Source organism: Chroicocephalus ridibundus, chromosome Z (assembly GCF_963924245.1).
Source record: "Chroicocephalus ridibundus chromosome Z, bChrRid1.1, whole genome shotgun sequence".
NCBI lineage: Eukaryota > Metazoa > Chordata > Aves > Charadriiformes > Laridae > Chroicocephalus > Chroicocephalus ridibundus.
In genome coordinates, this window is record NC_086316.1 from 72,924,182 (window position 1) to 72,950,674 (window position 26,493).

General features: G+C 37.7%; 1 protein-coding gene across 1 annotated transcript in view; it reads right to left on the reverse strand.

The window, feature by feature from the left end:
* Positions 1-5,068: 5,068 nt before the first annotated feature.
* SLC1A3 (solute carrier family 1 member 3) overlaps positions 5,069-26,493 on the reverse strand; it is a 66,756-nt gene continuing 45,331 nt past the window's right edge. Inside the window, exons 4-10 of the mRNA XM_063320170.1 lie at positions 25,666-25,870; positions 24,225-24,267; positions 15,304-15,599; positions 13,435-13,668; positions 10,671-10,865; positions 9,121-9,255; positions 5,069-7,663 (exon numbers count right to left, since the gene is read on the reverse strand). Of these exons, the coding sequence (XP_063176240.1) occupies positions 7,459-7,663; positions 9,121-9,255; positions 10,671-10,865; positions 13,435-13,668; positions 15,304-15,599; positions 24,225-24,267; positions 25,666-25,870 (1,313 nt within the window). The 3' untranslated portion in view covers positions 5,069-7,458. The remainder of the gene's footprint in view (positions 7,664-9,120; positions 9,256-10,670; positions 10,866-13,434; positions 13,669-15,303; positions 15,600-24,224; positions 24,268-25,665; positions 25,871-26,493) is intronic.

Below are 26,493 nucleotides of genomic sequence, written 5' to 3' on the forward strand. Positions count from 1 at the left end.
TATATCTAGAGAGTGCTTTACCAACCAGACTAGATTATACAGCGAAATGTCATGAATTGAAAGGAAAGAAGAAACGAGCAAAGCTTGACTCCGTTGTATATTGATTACAGCTCTGAAATAGGAGAGCCGCTTTGGCTTGGCAGTAAACAAAGTCCTGCCTGTGGTCCTGGAATTATTTTCACAATTTAAAAATTCTTCTCTATATTTTTAGCAGATGATGCACTTTTTGATAGTGGTGGAGTTTCATGGTGGTTTGGTTGTTGCTAAACTGTGGAAGTCATAGTGCAGTTTGACAAAAATATTAATTGACAGAAAGATCAATATTTGCTGGAGCAGCTTTTGAGGGATGTTATTTTAGTAGGATCAGTATTGCAGACACAGGGATTCAATATTACAGACATCAAATGTTCAAAATCATGAGTTGGTCTTTTTTAAGACTGATTTAAAAATAGTAATTTGGAGCTCTTTTTCTTTGCTTTCTGGACCTCTATGTCACATCGTGTTTTTAGACAATGATGAGGGCTGGAAACGTATTTTAAGACAGCATAAGCAAAATTCTCCTAATTCTGACTCTAGGAGTTTGCAATAGAATCCTTAGTACTACAGAGTTGGCAGTACTGCTGGTCTGCAAGGGAAAAGCTCAGGCCCTGGCCAGATGCCGTGTAGCATTTGCTTCATGCAAGCAGAGAGCAGCTGCATAGCTGGTGGATGTGTCCCTGGAAGATCTCATCTGACTCGTCTGAATTTTGAAGCAGTTCAGAGATTTTGAGGCAAATCATCAGCCCACCAGCAGGAAACACAAGGAAGAAAAGTGCAGTGCTCATGCTTTGTTTGTACTCTGAGGGGCTCTGTAATTTGTTGGCAGGTTAGTGTGGTTGAGTTGGGGAACTGGCCTGGGCCAGACTTTGTCTTAGAAAAAAGGAAACTTAAAAAGTTTTGTATGTTCCTCTCTTAATCAGATGTACCAAATGCTCTTTGGCCACAGCTGACAGCCTGAATGATGCTTTTTCAGTTAGGTGCTAAACAAGGGTTCCCGTGGAAAGACTAACATTTGGCCTGACTCTCAAGTCCCTTCAAAATGCATTATGTCAACGTACTGTCTGTACGCGTCAAGAGGCACAAGGTTTGGCAGGTATAGAGTCCAAGTGTAGAATTCTAGCATTTTCATAGCACCTCGGGGGACATCAGATTACCAAGACAAAGCCCCTTCAAAGAGAACCAATTGAGTCTGGAAGAGAGATTAACAACTGCGTGAAACTCCACTGTGTTAGCGAGTAGTGTTACTAAATTAGTCCGTACACCACCATTCCCCCAATATCTAAAAGAATATTTCAGGAACTGTGGCACACATTTTCCCCAAGACACCTTGGTTGTGCCTGAGAGGTGCTCAGAGAAGCACAGACAAATGAACACGCGTGTGAAAGAATCAACATAAGAACTAAGGTGTTCACAGCTGAACCTCTTTAAGGCTGTGCTGAACAGAGGACAAGATGAATGAGTATGTTCTTTATGTGGATAAATTGGATAATAATAATAATAGTAACAACAACATTCTGCAGCTGAAGCAAACGTTAAGTGATGTGCTCAACTGCTCATCAGAGGATTTAACTTAATTTTTTTAATTGGAGGGAAAATGTTACTTGCAAAAAGCATTTGCCACGCGATGGCAGCATAATCCAATGAGACAAAATTTTTGGCTGTCATTGCTGGGAAACACTTTACAGTTTTTAGCAGGCTGATTGTTACAGAGCCACAGTACATCTGAAAATGAAGTGTTGGCAGCATCTGAATAGCTCTTTTGCACTGCGGAGGCTAAGTGGCACAGTGGGTTAGTACCGTAGTCTTTTTCTTCTGGAGACTCGGCCTTACATCCTGGTTTAGCCTGTAAATGAAAGCAAGTTGGGTGGTCTCATCCCAGTCCCCATTTGTGCATATCACAAAACCACCAGGCAATTTGGCATGGCCAGGAGCTGCTGCCTGGGAGAGGAGCAGGATTTGAATAGTAGAGGAACTGCAGGTCAGGAGCAGGTGAACTGGCAGATCTGTGAAGGGAGGTTTGTGTAGCACCTGCTCAGACCCAATGACAGTCACCATCTCTCATCAGTACTAATTTTAGTCTAAACATATTTGCACTGTAGTTTATTCTATCTGCATGGAATCCAAGTCAGATATGTATTTTATCCTTCTCCCTATCGGTATTCATGGGAGTTTTGCCAGTGAAAGGAGCCAGCAAACACCACAGGATTTGCCCTGTTTTTATGTACAATTACAATGGACACATTCATTTAAGTTTTGCTTTGGAGAGAAGGTAATATGAATTATTAAATACACTTTAAGTATCTACAGCACAGGAGATAATAGTACAAAAGTACTATGCACGAGGGCAAGTCCTCAGCGTTTGGATGGTGCACGAGACACGACCCAGGTGTGTGTGGCAGCTCCGTTGTACGGGCTCTCCACAGTCTTGATTTCTCTGGAAACAACCCTGGTGCTAGAACAATGCCATTGGCCCCATTTTATTGGTTGGCAACCAAAACACAGAAAGGCTGAGTCGTGCCTAGGTTTATGAAGGAGACCAAGAATACTATTGAGACCTGAATCTGGGTTTATAAAGACCTGCTGCAGCAGAGTTCTTGGAGGAGGAGCTGTAAAAATGAAGAGTAAAGGCAAGAGAAAATGTTGGATAGATGGAGGGAGGAATATGGTACTGCAGAAAACGGGAAACTGGTTGAGGCATTGGAAAAAAAACATGGTGCAGGAAATGGACACAAGGTTAGGAGCAAGAGTAATAGTAACTATAGTGGAAAAGTATCAGGAAAGAGTCATTTTTCAAGACTTTTACCAAATATCAAGAGTTTGAAAAAGCTTCTAAAAATCCAATAGTACAATGAAGAAAAATCCAAGCAACCAGGAAAAGCAGAAAAATGTGCAAAGTCTAGAGGGAAGAAGCTGTATAGAGCAAAGAAAAAGCATTAATATAAAAATATACCGCTGAAAAATGCAGTTTAAAGGCAAATGCTTCTGAATCTGTGCCAACTTCTGTAAATACAATTGTCTTTAAAGTGAGGAGATATTATAGAAAAGTTGAAATATTTAATTTTAACATTTTCCTAGCAAAATGGTTCAATGTTTTATTTCCAAGCAACAGTTCTTTTTACGACTAGATTTGTTTTTAAGTTAAAATAGAGTAAAAGCAATCCAGAAGTGAGATAGGATGTTTCAAGAACTGGAGAATTAAACATTTCATTATACCTGCAAGAGAGTGTTCTTTTTTTTTAAGCAGTAAAAAAATTGTTTCATGATGCCCTGGAAGAATTATTCTCCCCAGTTTTTCAGTTCTCTCACTGAAGTGAAAAATCAATTATTTGTGCAGCCCTAGTTGTGTAATGAGGCATGTTGAAGAAAAACTTTGGTTAGAGATGCAAGTGCTCCTGTACTAGAATTTTGGAATTTTAGATGCCTCTGGGTGTCTTAGAGATCTCTGAGGAGCCAGGTGGGGGAAGAGGGAAAGGAAAGGCCTCACCATGTAGGATTATATCATCTGTCTACAGCTCTCTTCATTATCAGAAGGAATCTTGCTGCCTCACTGATATTTCAAGTCTGTGTTTTTAGTTTGGCATGGAGGTGTACAAGTCTCTCTCCATCTTCCAGGAGTCTTTCTCCATCTTACTCCGTGCTTCCAGGGTACCTTGATCTCTTTGGAAAGATGACACAGAAATCCAGACAGGGAGTGATCTATCAGTTAACCTCAGATTTTTTTATCCTTTTCTGGGAGACTGTTGATCACACTAGATGCAAGACACACTCTTCTGTACCATTTCCATTGTAACTTCATTAAACCAAGCATGTGTTACTGGGTTAGTTGAAAAAAAAAGCCTTAAATTTCTTATCAGTTTTGCCTGCATTGGAACACAAATGTCACTTGTGCAAATTCAGTCCTTCAGAAAGGAAGACAGAAATACTTTCCTGTGCCAGTAGTTGATTTTCCACATGCATGATCACTTTGCTTCGTACTGGCCACACACTGTTACAGAGACATAAATTCTTGCCTAAGAATGGCATGGCTGTTTCATACCCCAACTTCCAAATGAAAACACTGATGAGAAATTATGGAATACCAGAGATCTTTATTCTGCATGGGGGCACAGAAGACTAAGTAAGGCCACTATGCCAATAATATCTCCAAGTGACAGGCTAACTCTCTTTCTTTAGCTCTTCCCATCATGATAGTAACTCTAGAAACACAAAGATTCTCACCTGGATTGAGTGAATAAATGTGTAGATAACTAGAAAAAACTGTAAAAAGTTATGCTCATGCACTTTAGAACACCATGTCTTTGATTTTTTTTTTACGAAACAGATTGCATTATGTATTGTTTTCACTCAAAATATCACGGACAAATTCATAGAGGTCATTTTCCAGTGGTTGGTCAGTGTATGTTCAGGAAGGCAGGGCTTCTCCCTGCTGCCTCCATCTGCTCCAACCAACTTTCCGGATGCAAGTGATTCAGATCCTGTCTTTTATACCTTACCAGTCCTTCTGACAAGACATTCACTCCCATTAGGTGGTGACTGCTAGCTGAACTTGGTGCCGAGTGAACCCCGACACCATCACAAACCACTTCTGTGAGAAAAACAGTGGATTGTCTAGGATTGCTGTAATGTTAAGATGATGTAATCCCCAGTCAGTGGGGGTTTTGGACCACCTAATTGTACTTCCAAAATGAATGGGCAGCTTTGCAGTAGCTGAATTAATGAAAATGTAAATAATAATTTTTTATTTTGCAGATAGCAATATGAATTTATATACTTGAATTTGAATGAATTTAAGTATGATGAACGTTGATTCTTTTAATTTTTAAGGTTCCTCCCTCCCAGCCTTATCTATTTTTGATTGCGAGACTGTAAGCAGGTATTTGAAGTGAGGGAGCCCTGCTATATCAAAGTCTTGCTGTATAAAATGGCCTGGAATTCCTGAAATCCCTTATTATGAGCTTGTCAGCTCTGAGTTTGTGCAAAGCTTCTATTACAGAGCCTTTGAAATAAATTGTAAACCACAAAAAAGCAGTAATGTAAAACTATTTTTATTGAAAATACATCTACAAAGTAATGTTTCTCAATCCACTCTGGGTGCATACCAATGCAGAACCAGTGAGGGATGGGAAAGTGAATCTTTCTATAATACCTGATTTCCATAAGAAACAAAGTTAGTATAAAAAAAGATCACATTCTTTGTGACACAATTCACTTTTCTCAGCTGATGTCATAGAAAGACAGCCATTTACATTGTCTTTGCAATGTATTTCCAAACAAAATCTTAACAAAAAATTAAATTGTTATGCCATAAATTCTACAGTTAATGTTTATACACACATTCTGAATACAGTATCTATATAAAAATATCTCTAATTACATATAAGAAAATGCCTGTCTGTATCCTAGATTTGCATTCTGTTAGCAAAAAAAGATCCCCCATATTTGTTTTCTTTCAGTCAGAGATTCATTTAGAGCTTTGTTGGTTTGACTGCTCAATACTCTGTATTATACCCTGCTCACTTCATTCACTGTAGAATTCCTGCCTGTATTGTCTGAGTTACTCAACTGGAGAAGATGGTCAGGAGTTTTCAGTCCTAAAAAAAAGGGTCTTGCCTGGGAAAAGATTTGCCGTCAGCCAGCGTGCTGACATTTTCACTACCGTTACTTGTACACTGCATTTATGTTCTTTTAGTGACAGAAGCAACATATTCAATGTTTTTTGAGTGGTAACTGGGACATTGCAAGGGATTCCTTCATTTCAGTCGTCAGAAATTTTTGGTAGAGGGAGGGAGAAAGAAGACAACTGAACATTTTAATAAAATAGATCACTCGAAATTATTGTGCCTGTCAATTAATGTTTTTTCATTCCCCCAACAGTAACTGCATTATAAAACCTTCCAGTTTAACCTCGAAAATAATACAAGGCAAAAAGGAAAAAATACATTATTTATATTTCTAGAATCGGGCTTCATCAGAGAATAATCTTGAAATGAACAAAAAAAGCCACAGGATTACAAGTGCATTGTCTCCCTTTTTTCATTCTTTCCTTATCTATTCCCTGAAAGAAACCTACAATATTGTGCTTTAAAATGCTTTCTAATTAAAATGTCAGCATTTATTGTAGTATTTACTATTTTGCAATTTATATAGTTTTCCTAGTAAAAAGTAAAAAGCACCCATTAGTTTTACTTTCTAAAGGGTTATTTTTTTGAGATGCTACTGATAAGCACACAAGGATTTTGAAATTTCACATTCAGATAGGGAGACTTCTTCTCTAGATGGAAAAACGTAAATCCAGCTAATAGCTCTATAACTTTTCAGTGGGATGACCAAGCATTTGGGAGGTTTCCAATCAGGAAACTTCCTGTTGGTCTCAGGGATTCAGATTTAGAATCCAGTCCCTTTGGGATCTGAGCATCTCACCCTTTTGCACCTTCTGCAGAACGCTGGCACTACCTTCTATTCTTATTATTGCTTATTAAGTAGATAATTGGCATAGCCAGAGCATGCTATGTTTTTTTTTCCAAAGATGACGACACTTTTTCCGTCCCAGAGTGAATAAGACTAGGGCCTTGCTCCTGCAAACACTTACACACATAGATTGTTCAGCTGGGTTGTAATGCTGAAATTAAGGGGGTAAATCCACATTGGAGGCACATACATACATATGTAAATGTTTGCAAGTCAGTGGGAGCTGACTAGGTTAAGTTTTTCTCAAGATCAGCTGAGGCTAATGGCAAAAACTGTGTCTAGATAAAATAACTTGCTCAGAAGTATTTCAGCTCAGCTGATAGAAGTGCTAATTAGGAATATTTTTTTCTTTATTTATATATTTTCCCCCTTTTTATCTTTTCAATTAATGTCCTTTTTATTGTCCTGCTGGTATTTCAACAACAATATAACACTAGAGAAAAAAAAAATCTGATAAAAAAGCAAAAATCCTGTTAATTTACTTAGCTGGATGCAGTTATCAAGTTAGAAGTATTGATTGTGTGTTTATAATGTTAGGAATTTTGCAATGGGTATTTAAAAAAATAAAACCATTTTCAGGCTCTGCTATCGGTTTTTACTTTCCAGTTCATAAAAAAGGAAAAAAAGGGGGAAAAAAAAAGAATAGGTTTACAGGACTGAGTAACATATACACTGATTTTTGTTTTTATTTAATTGACAGTCTGTCTTTTTTGTCCTCAGTTAGCACATGTGTAGCAGGACCAGTGTGTTGCCTGTTAATTTTTTTTAAGTGGGAAGCCAACATATACCATGATCACTGCTAATTTGGAATATATTTTCATTAATTCTTCCCAGTGCTAGCATAAAGGGAGAAAACAAGGAATAAGTGAACTTGGTGAACTCAAGATATAAATGGCTGGAAAAAAAGTGTGTTTTCCACACTTGCAGTGTTGGACTCGTGCTTTCTTTAACCTACATCTTGGTTTCACTATCTAATGGTTTCTCACTCTCATTTTCTTGTGAGATCAGTTGGTATGGTTTCTTCATTTCATTCTCCTCTATCACAGAATTACCCATTTCAGCATCCCTGTTCTTCAGCTCATGCCGTGATAAATGTTCAACAATTCCTGCTCCAATGGAGTCTCCCAAGACATTGGTAGTGGTACGGAGACGATCCCTAAGGAGAAATAGTAAGTCAGCCTTGATTTCACCACTTGTTCAGAGAAGCATGCAGACTAGCTGTTAAAATGGCCTTTAAATAGCTACTAGATGATTCAGTGATTCTGTGTATATTCATTTATCTGAACTATTAATGTCATGATTTCTTCTACAGAAATTAATAAATACACTATGATTTGGAGTCACAAAATGTGTTAATACTCTTGGCAACTACACAGCAAGAAACAGCTGTGTGATGAGATGACAAAGTGAGCATATGGCAGATGCTTCTTGGAGGCATTTCTATACTCTGGTGGTTTGGGTTTATATTACAGAATCACAGAATGGCAGGGATTGGAAAGGACCTCTGGAGATCACCTAGTCCACCCCCCTGCCAAAGCAGGGTCACCTACAGCGAGTTAGACAGGAATGCATCCAGGAGGGTTTTGAATATCTCCAGAGAAGGAGACTCCACGACCTCTCTGGACAACCTGTTCCTGTCAAGTAAAAAAGATTTTCCTCACGTTGAGATGGAATTTTCTGTGTCCCACTTTGTACCCATTGCCCCCTGTCCTGTTGCCAGGCATCACTGAAAAGAGTCTGACCCCATACTCTTGACACCCACCCTTTAGATATTTATAAGCATTGATGAGATCCCCTCTCAGTCCTCTCTTCTCCAGGCTAAACAGACCCGGGTGTCTCAGCTTTTCCTCATAAGCGAGGTGCTCCCTTGATCATCTGATCACCCTTATATCCTCTGAACATGTAAGCCAATGAGAATGTATCTTGTTAGGGTCATTTCCTTCCTGACTATAAACTACAGTCAGTAGTTTAGGGTGGAATTAGGCTGAAATAAGTAAAATCACACTACAACAATTCAGCCCTCTTAGAAGGCTCTGCCCAGCAGATGTAGGAGACAGCTTGACAAGGAGCGACTGTCACTGTTACTCGATAAGTATCCACCTGCATAAGGCTGTGGCATGTGGTTAGGTAATAATTTGAAAGCATTATGTACTGCAAACAACATGGGAAACTTCTGGCAGAGATCACTTGAGAAGATTGAAGGGTAAAAGCCCCTGGAAACTATAACTAATAGGGGTTAGGCAAAATAGAGGTCGGAGGAAACCTTCTGCCTTTGATTTAGTTCCTGGACCTAAGGGACATCCTCATATTCCTAGAGGTGTCATTAGTCTTCTACAGACAGAGGAATGGAAAAACTGAGGGGCAATACATTGTGGTGGTTGGATAAGTAACCTTTTTGCATGCAGGAGGAACCACCATAAAGTAACACCCCTCACCATCTGCTCTAGGAAAATACATTAATCACAAGAAATTATGATTCTTTTTAACACTTCTTTCAAACTGCCTTACACAGCAAAAGAAGTACACCACTGATTACAGTATTGCCAGAATGTCACTGCCTATTACACTTCTAAATACGGTCTAAGCCCTTAGTGACTCCATAAAAATACTTACAAGAACCAGTCCACTGCAATGATGAGAGTGATATCATCTGTAGGCAAACCTACTGACGTAAGCACAATGACCATGGTGACCAGTCCAGCCTGAGGAATGCCTGCAGCCCCAATGCTGGCAGCTGTAGCTGTGATGCTGTGCAAAGAGATGGCAAGAGCAATTAATTGACTTCCACAGTCAACTCTCCTTATTATCTGGCAAACAGTAAAAACAGGTATGAAGCAAGAAGGCATTTGGTCAGTAGTAGATGTAAAGATGCGCCCAGACCGTTATCTGGACACTGCGTAGCTACAGGCGAGTGTGGATCTTAATCCAAAATGTTTACATTAAACCTTTATCTAGAACCCTCAAAACATGATTTTGTTAGGTGGTAAATCCTCTACTACATGCTAAGGGCCAGACAAAAACATTACAGCCTCCATCCATTAAACAAACTCAGTCCACAATCTCAAACACATTAAAAGAACAGCTGAGAATGTAACTTTGTCCTGGCACATCTTATGCAAGAACTTTTATTCTCTGTCCATCTCACTATAACTTCATGCCAGGTGAAGTATCTGTCCTCCAGCAGTTGGCATTCTGCCATCAGAAAGCTGAAAGCTGCCAGGAACACTGAGTCACGCAGTCTAGTAACTTGACAGAAATATGCGTGTTCACACCTGGTTTAGGAATAATTTGTTTTGTCAGGTGATTTGGTAGGGAGCAGCTCTAGTACTAATGAATGTGGAACGATTGCCTTTGAGTGTCAAGGCAGTTTTGCCTTCTGTTGGTGAATATTGAATTAAGCTGGTGGGTTTTATGGAGAGAAGCACTTCTGCTTGAAAATATTCTACATTCCTAAGTTCACCATATCTGAACTTTCAGTGTTCCTGAGTGAAAGATATGTGTGTCTCTGTCCCACAGTGCCCCTCTCTCCCCTTGCTGACTTTTCTTTCTTCGAATGTGTACCCATCACCCTTTTCTCTTAAACTGTTTGAGTAACATAATGAAATTAAGGCAAATCAGTTATCATCGAGTGCTACGTAGTGGGTTGTTTGCTGTTCTATTTCAAACATGAAGGCTCGTGTGCTTGAAAATATACCTGTCTTCACCTCTATCAGCTGGTGTAATAAAAGGTATTACTGCTCCTTACACAGCTTGCTCTACTTGTATCCTGAGACCATCAGGACTAGGAAAACACTACCTCTGCTAGCGTTAGTACTATGCTAATGCTTTGTACGCGCATAATAAGCTACCTGGTACTGATTTTAAGTCGATAGCTCCCAACAGTTGCGTGAGTTCTTAAGAAAGAAAATTTAAAAGCCATTAAAAACTGTTCTTGTTGCAGTGATAAGTGCGTCATGTTACAGTTTTTAAGGGTTTACCTAATAGGGAATATGTGCTGGGGGGGGCTCTTCTGTGCAGAAGATGTAAATCATTACAGTTATTCAGCTTCTGCAGCAGTTCTTGTTTTTAGCTCTAGACACTTTTGTTTAATCCCACATATAACAGCAAGAAGGAGTCATCACAAAGGTGCTTTTATTAGATGTAGGTAATAATGGCTTCTGTACCTGATTGTGATAATCTGCCCAAAGTTCAGATCAAAGTTGTTAACCTGTGCAATGAAAATTGCAGCCAAAGCCTCATATAAAGCAGTTCCATCCATATTAATTGTAGCACCGACTGGGAGTACAAATCTTGTAACTCGTTTGTCCACTCCATTTATTTCTTCTAGACACTTAAATGTGACAGGTAGTGTTGCAGAACTGAAACAGAAAAAAATAAGATAATATGTGATGTAAATTCTACATAGGGGGAATGAGAAGAGTGATGACAAGAGAAATTGTTCTAACTGTCTTAGTTTTTATGTGATCTACCAGATATTTTTTTTTTTTAAATGCAAAGACTGAATTTAAGCACCTCTAATGATGGACTTTCTCCTAATACTCTTGGAAAGTTTTTCCAATGGTTAATTACTGCCACCGTCTATGTAGTCCCTAGTCTGAATGTGTCTAACCAGTATTTTGTCACAAGATTCTTCTGCCTATTTAGAAGTTCCCACTTCTCATTTTTCTGTCTTGGAGTTATGACTGAGTCATCCGTAAGCATTGTTTTCCTGAAGTTATACAAACTGAGCTATTCAAGCCTTCAGTAAACAGCATGCTTTCCCTTATTTATTTGCTCTCTCCCTTGGAAAGGGCATTTTGATGGGTGATTACATTTCTTTACCACTTGTAGATTAACACCAGTAGGCAGCACAGAGACACTCGCTTACTTGCCCTTGCAGCCTGAGTGGGACAGGCAAAGGAACAGTAAAAGCAAGAAAACTCAGGGGTTGAGATTAAAAAAAAAAAAAAAGTAAGTTTATTAAGTGAAGGATAAGTGGAACAAGAGAGAAAGAAAACGAATCAAAACAAGTGATTAAAAGACAATCACTCAACACCTCCCACAGGTAAACCAATGCCAGCCACTTCCTGAGTCAAAGATGGCTTGTCTCCCTCAAATCCCCTCTTTCCTTTTTTATTGATGAGCATGATGTTCTAGGGAATGGAATATGTCTTTGGTTAGTTTGGGTCATCTGCCTGGTTGTATGCCCTCCCAACCTTTTCCACGCCCCTCAACCTACTCACAGTGGGGACACAGTGAGAAAGAGAGAAGGTCTTGGTGCTGTGCAAACACTGCTCAGCAATAGCTAGACCATCAGTGTGTGATCAGTGTTGTTTTGGTCACAATTGTCTGTCCCAGCCAGGCCCTGCACACCACCATTCCCCTGCTGCTACATCCAACTGTGATACAAATGATAATTTCATTTAAAGACCAACCCAACAGAACACTTTGCCTTCATACGTTACAGGAGTGCCCATTCAGCCCATATGACACCACGTTCCTTTTCAGAGACACTGCCTCAGAAGGAAGGAAAAGGTGGCCATTTCATAAGAGCTGCCTGGGATCTTTATTCTTAAAGACGTATCTCTACATCTAATCACACCAAAGTAAAGAGGTTTTTCAAGACCCACCAATTCAGATTACTCTATCTCAGTGACCTCTTCATGGCTAACTACTTAACAGACTTTCATGTCTTTGAAAACTTTATCAGTATTGATAAAATAAAATACTGATAGAATGTAAAGTAAATAAGGGCTGTGGAAGACTGTGCTAGAAAACGTCTTTGATGACGGTCAACTTGCAGTTGAATTTTAAACAGCTTTTAAATCCACTTGCAGTATAGTATGCTCTTTTGCATCAATCTCGGTTTTTACTCAGAATCTGGAGCAGCTCCAAGTGGAATGTCTTACAGAAGCTGGAACATATCCTCTTAATGCCAGTGCTGTTACACACCAAAGCTGTAGTTTCATTTATTTTTTTCTCTTAAACTATGTTGACTGGCATTAGTTTTATTATCTTCTTTTAATCATTATTTTTTTAAATCCCTATTAATCAAATTTCCTTTTAGGCATTCGAGAAATTTGCAAGGATTGACATCACAATGTCAAATGTGAAATTAGTAGTTGTCCCTCTCTACCCATTAATATACTGTCATAATTTTTTTAAATCCTCAAGAGCTTTTTCAATTACACAAAATTTAATCAGATTCTACAGTAATGATCACAATAGCTTCTCATCCAGATTTTCAAAATGATCTCAAACACCAGGGACTTGAATTTGGTAATACAGGATATCTGACTTAAAACATCTGTCTTTAGGAAACGCTTTTAAAATCTATCAACATGAAAAGTGTTTTATGGAAGGTCATATGGTATAGAAATGTATACTTGATTACAGCAATATTTCCTTTCAGCATAGATGCAAACAGGTTTTTTTATTCATATGACGTACCTATGACTTCATCAACAAAGAGCAAAAGTGGCATTTCTGTTGCAGATCATATACCCATCACTGGCTATCAGGATTTTGAGCACACAATGTCGTCTGCCAATAAGGGCTCCTAATCCTTCTCAGAATCCCAGCTGATCTTTCCTGTTTGCTGCTCCGTTTTGCAAGCACATCCTTCATCAGCTGCATCCTTTACCAGCAAGCCATTACAAACTACTTAAAAATCTCAAACACCAAGGCTAATCAAAGTCACACGGGTTCTGGCCATGCAGTCTGCATCACCACACTCGTTTCATCTCTGTTCAGGGGTTCAGGGACAATAGAAAATAGAGTTCAAGTCAATACAATGATAATAATTATGTCTACTGGAGAGCAGTGGAACTGAAATAAAGTGCCCAAGGGAATACCTGAATACAGAGTTAGCCGATTGCATTAGGCAAAATCATTTCTCAAACCAGTAATGCTGTAAAAAAAAATATGGCCTTAAAAATTGTATTATACCTGGAAGACGTTCCCAAAGCTGTGACTAATGCCTGGATTAAGCCTCCAATAAATACCCAAGGGTTCTTACGAGTGATCAGGAAGTAGAGAAGAGGTAGGACAATGACAGCATGAATTAGCAAACCGATGATAACTGTTACAGTGTACATGGCAAGCTGACCACCAATCACACCCATATCTTCCATCTCAACAATTTTTCCAGCAATCAAGAAGAGGATTCCAAGTGGAGCGTACCTGCAAATTAGGAACCACATTGGTATTGTGTGGAACAAAGTAGAAATTCACTTCTCCGTTCATACCTTTTGTGTTTATATACATGCATGAATGTAGGATTTCACTGTTAGGATGAATGCAATTATTCAGAAGCAGTTCAAGTGTTTAACCCTTTAACTCTTAACAGTTCAACCTGGATGAAACCACAGCAGTGAATGTTTCTGATAGGCACTGTTGGATTCAGGATCAGGTGAAGATTTCAAGAGGTATAGCATGCCTTTCAGACATGTAGGGAGATGAGCTCCCTTTGGAATTCAAGTGTGATTTAAAAGCTAGTTTAGCCAATTCTGTTATAATTCAGTCTGTATGAACGAAGGCTCAACTGACATAGTTGTAGACTATGCCAAGTGTTCAGTTCTATTATATCACCAGTGCTGTTTCCCATGTTGGGGAAGGAACCCACACAGAAGGCTGATAACTTCTGATGATTTCAAGCTACAAGCCCCATTTTATCCAGTGGGGCAGTGGGTAAATACTTTAGCATGAAGCCATTTGTATGGCAGAGGTTAGCTGCATTGTGGGGCAGCAACAAATTTGGTGTGATCTGCTATTTCCTATCGGTAAGCACAGCTGAAGATGAAGAAAGACCTAGGGCTAACCATAAAAATATAATATAATTCTGCTGTGGCTGAAATTTTGGTACAGCATTATTTCTATAAATGTCCACTTGTCTTTTCACACTAAGTTACCACAGAACAAAATTTATCCGGCATATCTCAATTGCACTTTAAACCGTCAAATCCATGTAGAAATTTCTCAGAAGTAACAAGTCTCATCCACTCCTTATCATCTTAAGCATTCTTGTAAAGAAGGAGAAAAGATTTTTGCTTTGTATAAATGTTTTCCTGACAGAATAGAATTTTAGTTACTGGAAAAATATTTTTAGCTTTGTATCTAGTACTGCAACATACGTGCGTTTGCTCTCGGGTAGGCTTTTGGAGATGGTTTGGGTTTTTTCTGGAGGAAAGAAGGCAACAAGACATAATTTCTTTTCATAATTAACCTTCTGCCTGAGACATAATGAATCTTCATTGTTGAAAAGACTTCATACATAATGTTTGAGGGAAAATGTATGGATTTTATTTACCTATTGAACACAAAAAAATAAGTAGGAAAATTATGTGTATGTGTAAACAGTGCAGCTACAATGCAAGGACATAGGTATATGCTACACAGCTGCAGGAACCAATTGTGTTGGAAACTAATGATAACAAGGTCTTGCTGTGTAGAAATAAGATTATGGGAGAGGTTTGTCAGTTTTCTTTAGTGAAGTCAGATTAGGATATAAGCAAACTTAGATAGCATGGTGTTGTGATCGCTACCTATATGAAGACATAGAATGGCTTAACAAGTTCTGCCATAGACCCTGCTTTTTCTTATGTCAGAAGCTAAACACTCTGGAAGAGTAGATATGTTCCGGCAAATTATTGACACACAGAATTACAGTTCTTGGGTTCATTTATGAAAAAAGCTACAAGGTAGTTAAGATCTTATTGTCTGACTTCCTGCCAAACAGACTCTTGCTATCCAGTGCCTGACTGTAATGAAAAAGTATTGTTAGTAACTTAAAATGAAATTTTTCGAAGAGGCACTTACCACATGATTAGAGCTACCAATCTCATGATAGCCTCATTAAGGCTATCAAAGAAGTCTTTTAATGCCTGACCTTGCTCCTTCATGCTTCCAATCACCAGGCCAAAGCTTATTGAGAAAACCACCAAGCCAAGGGCATTCACTCCATTTACAGAACCTGGAACAGGAACTATTTCCTCTTTCATTTGAGTGAGGGTTTCCATTGCTTGTGACACATTGCTTATTATGGAAGCCACTGTGGATGTGTCATTAGATGGAATATTTACTTTAAACATTCTCTTTTCATAGTTAGTTTTGAACTGTTAAAACAAAAATAAAAGAAAGATAGGGATTCTGTGAGTTATAGCAAACAAAGGTAAAAATCACACATTACATTATTAATTACTATTATAGGACATTTGAATTCTTTGTGTAATATTTGTTGGTAAAAGGTACTGTGATGAAAATCTGGCTTTCCTGAAAGGAACAAAAATCCATATTAGCTTCAAGAGCTAAATCTTCACCTTTAGCTTCCAGAACTTATTTTCTCAGAAATTTGCTAACATCAAAGACACAGATTTGTCATGGTCATGAGTTGTGTGACAAAACTATTGATTCTTACTTCGCGTTTTTATAAATTGCTATTTTTCCCAACAGCATATTTCCAACTGTTAAATAAATAGGTCTTTTTTGGCTAGTGAAAATATTTTCATGTGCTCTGGAGTTTCCTTACCTTTTCATCTTTTTGAATTAGAAAAAAATTACACCAAAAGCAACTTAAATATAACATACCTCTTTTTTCCTTCACTATGTCAAAGCCATTAGTTTTCTATGCTTTGCAGTAACAAGTCACCACTTTTCTTAATTAAGAAAAGGGTTCTACCTTAAATGGTTCCATTATGGAATGGGCAAATGAATTTTGAAATCTCAATATGCTCCTAAAAACAGTCTTTCACCACCTAATGCTTTTCCAAAGACAAAGGTGCATCCTGAATATTTCTATCTGGGCTCAAAAAGCCCTGCAGCCCTGTTACCGATCAAATTCTGCTGAACATAAAAGATTACATACATATTTTATATATATATATAATGCTATATATAAACATTATAAAATGTTTCTAATATATCTCAGGATGCTTAAGACCCTATTAAAACCCTGGGATGCTGGTATCACGGTTATTCAGCATCTCTGGATTTCTATTCCTTTGGGCCTGCCAACAAAGACAAATATTAAGTCCAGGAGCTGTAGTATTATTAGTAATATCTGGGGTCTGTTGTGCATTCCACATGCATTTAAGTGAAATGGAGTACTTGTGACTAAGGTGGGAAACCTGAATATAAACATCTATCAATACTGACCTAATTTCCCGTTATTTTCCATACTTGAATAGTTTTGATGCACTCCTTCCACGTATTTCCTGTATCCCCCTGAAAGCTTTAAGTCTTTCCAAATTTCAAATAAAACTTGCTTACAGGAGATTTATGGAAAGTTTCTGAATAAGGTGTAGCAGAATGAATCTCCATGGAGGTCAGATATTCTTCAGTTTTAAATGAAATTTGCTAAAACTTTTTAAGATTTGGGCTTTGGTTAAAGGAGACAGCTGAGCTGTTTGAACACTTGGCTGACATGGAAAAACCAAGTTTCACTCCCTTATCCACTCACATCCAACTTTCTTCTCTGTGTCAGTTCTACTTTGATCTCTCAGTAAGCCAATTCTACTTTTTAAATTGGCAGAAAACTTACCAAGTAAAAAAAGTGGCCATTTGGGGGTAAAGGCTATGGAGGTGAGGCTGACTGATCTGGACATGAATCACTGGCCGATGAATGCCAGCGAGGGCAAAACACTGAGGCTGGAACTACACAGCCAGGGAACAGGGTAGGGGATTGCCTCTTAAAGTGACAGAGAGATATTACTGTGGAAATAGAAATTTTCTAGAAGTTCTCACTAAAGTGTTTTTAATTCAGTCCTGAGAAGAATGTTAAAATACTGCCTAACACTGTACATCAAACACTTCTAATTCTTTTTTTCCCTTTATTTTCTTTCTTCCTTTTTTTTTTTTAATATGTACAGGTATGATAATTATGTTATATGTATATTTTTATTACTGTTTTTCAGTAAAAAAAAAACTTAGGTAAAAATTCCTTAATGCAAATACCTGAAGGGTGTAATTATGCTGAACTTGTGGGCATACAGATTAGACAAAACAAAAAAGCAAGCTGCTTAATGTGGACTGGAATTAAAACCTAATTTCCTACTGAATTTCCTATTAATTTCCTGCTTTCCCTAGACATGTCATAACTGCCTTTGTCCTGATTCTCCTCCATTACCCTCAGGTGCTTCTCTCATTCCTACCTATTTCACTAGGTCAAAAGCAATGTGTGATATGTCTGTTAAACAGTGTTAGGTGCGTGCTGCCCATGTGGTTGGCTGCTGCCTGTTGGAACAGGCTCCTAGCTAAGTCATAAACCGATTTTCTTTCCGTAGCAGCACAGCTTTCATTTGTCTGAGAACTCTGCCTGTCCCCTACTCCCCAATTCTGTAAACTTAGGTTGGAATTGGCCATTGGGCTCAAAAATTATGATGGGACTGAGAAGTTGGGCAGCTACAGGAGAGAAGCACAATCACATGAAGTTTCTTAACTTTAAAAACCCCAGTTAGAAATCATTTTAGGTTGTAATAAGCATATTCCTTCTTTTTTGTGCTGATTCTGGAATTCTGTCCGAGCAGCAAGATGCCTTTAATAAGTCTCTTTAGGGGCAAAATACATATTTTAGGACCTCACTTAGCAAAGTTCATTTCCATTTCAGCTACTAGACTGGTACATAGAGATGTAGATCTTATCTGTTGACTCACCCCGTTGGTCAGACTTAAGTATTCAGAAATGTTACTAGGGAGAATAGTCTTTCTAGAACCCCTTCCAGAGCAGTGGAGAAATTTAGAGTGGCAGTGGTCTATTTCGAGTGAGATTCAAAATGGGAATCCGAGCAACAGGAATCAGAGCAGCTTTATTTGCTCTGGGAAAGTCACTTGAGCTAGCCTTTCTTTCATTACTGCTAAATGGAGGTTAGGGATAACTCTGTGGATGTGTCTGTTTTCTTACGCCCAAAGTTGTCTGTCAAAAGTCATGAGAAGGTTCCTGGTGAAGCAACACAAATTAAGGAAAACCAAATACAGGAAATGCAAAGGAGATATCTACAAAGGAAAAAAGCATAGGTTGAGCCTTATTCGTGTTAGTGTTTTTTCAGATGACATTAAAAGCAAGTTTGCTTGACAACCACAAAACAAATTTTCTGTGTGTAGAATGGTGAAAAAGCCAACTGTTTACAGGAAGTGACAGGACGAAAGATCAGCTTCAAGATGATAGAAAATGTCAAAGTTTTGGAAATAGATGAGGTAATAGCAGAGTTGACTATTACTGCTCTGCAGAGAAACTGGTAATAAGAGATCATTTTGTGAGCTTTTATGCTTTCAGACAGATCTCTGTGGTGGGAATCAGAGTTATCAACTGTTCATGTAGCTTAAACTGATATTTTAATATCACTCTGTGATTCTGAAGATCCTTGTTCTTTTGCAATATTTAATTCTGGAAGAATTTAGACAAAGAAAAACTGCTCATATAATAGACTGTAGGCTTAAGGGTCTCAGAAGAGTTGGTTTTGTTTTACAACACACCTACATTGATAATCTGTAATGGGCTAGACAACGTCACTGAACACCTGTCATTTCTGAGGATGTTTGGTTTTGTCTCCAGAGGTATTTTTGCCTGGTAAAATTTTAAATGCAAAATACTCCTAATTTTTCCATAATTTCATGCGTAGAGAACAAATTAGCAGCGAGGTAAATATTTGGAACATATTAATACTAATAGCTTTCTATGAACAACTTTATCTGCAAGTAAAATGTAAAAATAATGGCAATTCTGGACTCTTTTGCAAAGCATGGTGCTAATGAAAACCTTAAAAGGAATTTTAATTAAGTTATCTCATTATAAGTAGACAATATGATTTGTTGCAACATGTTGCAACAAACGTGATATGTTTATTGCATAACATAATGAATTAGTCATTTACACTTTTATTATTATTTTGTTTTCATTAGTTGTACAAGATACCCACAGACATTTGACTTGAATATGCTGCATGACTTTTTACGAAGCAACTTTATAAAGTGGCAGTAGTACATTCCGGCGTTTAACTTGCAGACAAGGTAATTGCATGGGCAGCTGCTCTGAAAACTCATAATTTACTGTCAGAACTCTGTGCTAGGTCTGTATGATGATGTAGTTTTTAGTGAATGATGTTTTAAAAAGCAACAAGTTTGCATAAATGCAAGCCTAAAAAATGAAAAGAAATGAAAATAAGGCAGTGACATCCCATCTTCCTAATTAATTTTTTCTTTTCTTTCCATATGGACACGTGTGAAAGCATTCTAAATTGTCTGCATAAGAGCTGATGACACAGTTTAAAATATATCTTAACTAGCCAAAATTATCATGAGGAATAGATAGCATATATTAGTTAGTAGTCACGTCTGGATGTGTGATTAACACTTCCAATCCTCTTGATGAGTTCAGGAAAGAAAATTTAATCAAAAATAGCTCATAAGAAATGCAGTTATTGGATACACCTTTCCATTCTTTAAGCTTCATCTGGCATCAAATTCCACCTTGTCACAACAGAATGTCCCTCCCCAAATTGTAAGACTGTTTCTGTTTCTCTTGATGTCCCAAGTTCACTTCTGTTTCTTTTGTCTTTTGACAGAGAGCACAAGCAGCTAAAAAGCAGTGTCTGCTTAAGAAGCAGACTGATTACGACTGCTTAGCCCCAGGACAGGTAGCTCTTTTGAATTTGGCAGAGAAAGACAAATGATGAGATAATGGCCAGAGTTGAAAGATAAATCCAAACTTTTCTTTAGGTATCCCTGAACTGGGGGTGAATATAGCAGTATAGAGCAAATTCTGAACAAAGTAATGTAGTTTTAGGTAAGTGTGGAATATTTATCTGCAGTCAGTCTTTTCAGACTCTCCTGTTACTGATAAAAATCAGTAAAAAAGCCTGCAAATGATAAGTACATAGTGAAGGCGGCAACATATGTCGTATGGAAATAGCCATCATCAGAAGGTATTCTGTTTGGATTAACAGTCTGGTGTTTCCAGTGATCCCTACCTGCCACCGATTTAATTGGAGGAGGTCCTGATAGAGACAGGGTGCCACCAGGACTTTGCTCTTTCACAGGGAGAGAGGGAGTAAGTGGAGAACAGAATGAGACTGAAGTCCAACATTTTCCAGATTCTTCTTTTTAACTTGACCTGCTAGGCAAGGGTGGCTTTTTGTCCCTATATGCTTTCCTGGGGCATGGGGCTGAATGCCACCCGCAAAGCCTGAAATGGTTCTGCCGGTTCTCAGCTGAAAGGTTTGAATGAAGCGTTTTCCTTAGCTTTTCTGTGGCCTTTCTTTCTCTCCTACAGGGATTCCTCCTGGCTTCTAGGATCCACAATGGGAGGTCCATTTTGGGGGGGGAGGGGTATTTTCTTCCACCACTCTTCTTATTTCTGGAGAAGATAATGTGCAAAGAAGGAGGAGGAGGAGAAAAAGAAGCAAGAGGAAGCAGCTTTGTTTGCCTCACAGACTTGCAGTGAAAAAAGAACAGGAAAGGGAATCTAAAGAACCAGAAGTCTGAACGAGAAGCAGTAGAAAATTTAGAAAGATCCTTCTTAATTAATTCTTAAGGTCCCAGTCTTTGTTCAGGACTCTTCTCCCAGCAGCAATTCTACAAAAGCTTTCCCAACTCCTTCTAGATGCCCTCCCCACCTTGGTTTCCTTCTCCACACAGATCCATTTCGTGTTGCAGGAGAGCAATTTCACATCCAGAAAAGTAACTTTACCTCACTAAAATTAATTATGCAAAGTAAAGTACAATTTCCCGTGTCTTGGTGTTACAAAATCTGAGTAATAGTTGATATTTTGAGGTTAAAAACTTTGGAAATGATAGTTGGTTCTATGTGTTGGTGTATGTGGTGCTGTATTGGCAAATGCTTGCTATTGATGGGGAAAGTAAGAGGTTCAAACCTTGCTGTGAGTACTAACGCAGTCATTAGAGGACCTATTTGCTGGCCATGCTGAGAAAGAAAGAAAAGCCTTCCAGTGGGTTCCAATGGAGATCTCTGTCAGGAAAGAAACCTTCCTAAGGATACTACGAGACAGAATCTGCGCACCTAACATATCAAAATATGTGATTTGAATGTGGACTGTATATGCTATTGATGATTTCCAGGTGTGCAAAGCTGTGGATTAATATTACATCTTTGAGTGTGGACGACTGTGAGTAGTAGTCTGGTTTTTGTTTTGGACAGCAAACACGGTGTTACAGAACCAGATTAGTGCCAGGTGGATCATCCTTCTTCATAAATCTTCTGTGAAACATGTGAAAAAACGGATGTAAGCTTTTGAAAATAAAGTTATGGAGTCAGTCATATGGACACCTATGAATCTCACATCTGACTTGTTTCTCCTGTAAAATATTTTTAGTTTAACAAATCTGCTACAACAAAGTAACTTATACCTAAAAATCTAGGGTTTGGTGCCTGATTCAAAAAGTAATAGTATCAGTATGACAGATTTAAAATCATGGAGCTTCAGTAAGCACTGGTGCTGCTAAAAGTCAGAAAAAACCTTAAAGAAATATTTCCTGGTTTTGGAACCATTTTTCAGAGATGTCTTTAAGCTGTAAAACACACGAGAAATACAGTATACTTAAGGTAAACAGAATCTACAGGACATCTTTAATTAAGAACATAGATTTAGGACTTCTAGTCACTAAGTCATGTCCTGTTGCTGTCGGATATTTTATCAAAATAATTGCTCAAGTTGTATCTTAAAACTGATGAGGTAGTTTGTTTCCATGACTCCTAATTGAAGATTTTTCCAGGACCTCACCTTTTGGGTAATGAAAGTTAAAAATCTTATTAACTATGACTTTAAATTCAGTCGTAGTGATTTCCATTTGTTGTATAAACTTTTTTATCTTACACAGTTCTGTTCCTACTTTGTTTTTTATACCTGAATAGTTTTTAAATCAAGCTTCTTTTTGCTTTATATGCTGTGTTCTTTTGATAATCCCAGCAACTGCCCTCTCCATTGTGCTCATTTTGCATGAATCTTCCTATGAATGTAATGACCAGAATATACTAAGTATTCCAGACAGTCACATTCCTCTGACTTTATTTCCTCTCTTGGAGTTATGTTACCTAATATATTGTAGAGCTGAATTAGAGGTTTTTTAGTTGTTTTTTCTTTTTCTTCCTGATGGTGACTTCCCGTCTCAAAGCAGAAATTACTATTAATTTCTAAATGTTTATTTCACATGTGATGAAGAGCTACAAGGACATAACCAAACATGGCAATGTCTGCAAGAGCCTAATCACTTTGTTGTTGTGTATTTCAGTATGCCAGGGACATACCACATCCTTTGGCATTGTTATATATATATCAATACAGAGTGCTTGGACTTTTTTGTCATCCGTAAATTTCATTGTGTGCGTTTTATGGCAATGTCATTCATAAAAATATCAATTGAGGTACACTCAATCCTTCAGCAACTTCCATTGCTATCTACACAAATCTTACCATTTTTACAATAATCCTGTCCCCTGCTCAACTGTTTCAGTTCTCTCATATTAAACACTCTGTTTTACAGAAGTCCAAAGAGATTAAATCCATTGCACTTCTGTGTCATAAAAAAAAGCATTATAATTGCTTTCACCAGTTATAGATAATAAATTCCCAACTTGAGAGATTTATTAAAAATATTTGCTGCTAGATCTGTAACTGTATGCCCTAATTCTTTCATTATTTTCAGATAAAGATTATATCATTCCCTGACTTTATTACATTAAATTCTTTGAATTTTGTTTCTAGTTTAGATATGGACTTTTGTTTTTCCATACTGCTCTTCTGCATCACTGTCCTGAGTTCATCATCATCCTTACTGAAAACAGAGGCATAGTATTTGTTGGTTTTGGACCTGGGTCTAGTTTATCTTTAATCTTGACCAAATCTTTAATCTAGAAAGTCACTGCTTTTTATTGGTCTCTGTTTATATAACTAAAGCAAATGTTACTGTTTCTTTTCAATTCTTCTGCAAGATTTAACTCAGCTGGACTTTGGAACGTTTTTACTTTATCCTCTTCCTTCTTGACCTCCACATTTCAGCTTTTTTGTTATTACTACAGCAATAACTGGTAAATAATATCAGTTCAAGATTGTCTGTGGGGTCAATACGAAGCAATTAGATTATGGAAATACACATTGTAGGTTTCACAGAATCTATACTGTCCTCCTTTTAAAAAAGGAATGTAACTGTTACTGTTATTTTCTCCGTAGAACAGTTAAGGTTAAGACCAGGCTAATGACAGAGGAATTTGGGAAGCAACATAGAAAGAGCATTCTCTCGTGCTCCTATTATAGGTGGCAGGAAGTCCCCTTGTTTGATTTTGTTATTGACGTCCACAAAATTGTTGCCTCTCTTTTGAACATATGCACATTTCTCTCATGACATTCTTGAACATCTTCCAGTCTTTGTACAGATAGTGCATATCTCAGTGTCTTCTAATTTAACATAGGACTATTTTTGAAAAGTAAATTCTGTAATGACATTAATGAAGCTTGTTGTAGACTTAAGAATTCGACATTTTGAAAAAACTTAGGTTTTGATTTGCTATGCCATGTGTGTTTTCTTCACTTCCCATAGCAAATACTGAGACAATACAATTGGAAATGAAACACAGATTTGGTTGGTTTGGTTTGGGTTTTTTGACAGCTGGCAGCATACCTAAGATTTGTTTCTGCTCTAAGTACAAGTGCATGATATTCCTAAAGAAAATGCTATAACATTTTAATTACTTGCTTTTTTATGTTTTAGTTGGAAATAATGAAACATTTTTACCTGTTTAAAGCAAGCTTCCACCAGATTTGGAGGGAACATATTTCTGTGAAAAAGAAAGAAAGTAGCATGAGAAGTGATAAGACTCTGGTAAGACCTTAAGTAGGGGCACAGCTAATAAAAGAATTGACCGGCTAATTTTCAAAGGAATCCTAAGACAAGTACGTAGTCATGTATACAGTGAGTAGAGCTTTGCATATGGAACTGGCCCGGTTAGCTTTATAAGTAGGGTTGTAGTAGGGTTGGATAGATCCTGGCAATTGCGATCTCTGTATCCAATAGTGTATAGTAGATCTGGTTATGGAACAGAATATTAGCTAAATTACCAAATGAACAAAGCTCTTTGGGTCAGTGCTGACTTTTAATTTTATATTTATTAATGCTTTCTGAATACAGATTAATAAAGAAGTTATTAATATTTAATGCATTTCTACTTCTTAAACAATTTTTGCAGTCATATACCCTAGTACATCATGACATTTATCACTCGAGTCTTGTCGTGATTAAGAAATAAATATTTTTGAAGTTAGACTATTCTTTAAAAACAACACATACACATATATTTATATATGTGTGTGTATACTTATTACATATGGGGGTTTGTTTTTTGCTTTCCAGAATGGTGACATTTCTGAGGGAATTAGAAGCAGCCTAGCTGAATAAATTTTGAGGAATCTGAGTGCAAACCTCTTCATGGGTCTTTCTGAAGTCCCCCTTCCTGGCAGCATGACTCTTGGAGGCTTTTCTCCATGTCTCTGGCTTCTCCAAATGGGTTAGTGGAACACAAAATTTTGGTGGCTTTACCTGTGAAAAAGCTCCCGAGTTCAAAACCTCAGCTTCCCTACTCCCTGGAATACATCTGTGACATATTAGCTCTATAAAAGAGACATTGCAGAGTCTCTGAGCAAGGAGAAAACAAGATTTTATACCTGTGCCCCTCTATTTCAAGCATTTCACTTGCCTGTTCCTGGAATTTATTTCCCATCCATACAGTTTAACAAGTTGAGTAGTTGCACCCAGATTGGTGGCCACAATTCAAAATTAAGATTACTGGCTAAATCAAGGATTCAGGTGAAGTGAGAAAACTGTCAGAAGTTGGAAGTAAAGGAAAGCAGAGGAATTTGGTAATAAGGATTGTGCTGTGGAAGGAGGGGAAAAGACCCATGCAGATAGCAGAACAGAAGTCTTTCTTTTGTGCGTAAAAGAAAGAATCTTTCTTTGAATATTCAAAGCAGTTTCCTCCCTTGCAACAGCTTGATTTGAAAATAAATCCATGTATACCTTTGTAGCACTGTAGAGGTTAGAGATATTGGTATCACATAGTTGAAAGAAATTGGGCTAGTTTATGCAGTAACTATCTAAAATTCTCTACTTTTGTTCATACGAATCTAAATATTACTGTTGTTGCTATTGGTACAGAAAATGTGCAATATCGTAGCCATACCTGATTAAATCAAGAAAGGCATCTGCTGCTGTCACTTGCACAATTTTGCCTTCTCTGTGCATGTTTTCTTTAGTACCTTTCCCGGGGTGGATGATGACCACAATGATTATACCAATCAGTACAGCAATGATCGTAGTACTCATGTAGTAGACTACTGCTCGGACTCCCATCTTCCCTGATGCTTTACTATCCAGGGCAGCAATTCCTAGTAAATTTAAGCACAAGGACATTCACCTCATACAGTTGCGAGTAAAGAGTGTAAGCTCAGCATGATGAAAATTATTTTGTGGGAAGAGTTTTGATGACCAGTCCATTTAAAGCTACACAAGGTAAGTTGTCCCTCTTTTGCAGCTCATACAGACACAGTCTTCTCATCCCACCCCTAATACTTGTTATTACATAATTTTCTATTACAAGAGTTACATGAGTTCCTCTATTACAAGAGTCACAAGCTACAACCGAGTGCTTTGTTAACTCTTGGTTAAAAGCAAAGATTACTGGTCTGATGCAGTGTGGCTCTCCCTGCATTCCAGTGAACTGATTAATGCTTTTTTATTAGCATAGTTACAGTGGTCTGAAAAATGTGCCTTAGAAATGTGCTGCACCTAATTTGTAATAGTAAGAAAGAAAATAGAGTACTCTCAAGTAATGTTGATAATGTTTGCTACAGTTAAGGTGTATGAAGAGTTTTCTTCAATTCCTAACGGAATCACCTCAGTTTACCTCTGTCCCAAGCCATGGAAGTTTAAAACAGATTAAATGCTGTTAGTTTGTTTCAGAAAATCCTCATTATTGTATGAATAAGCATTTAGAGTCATTTATAAACTT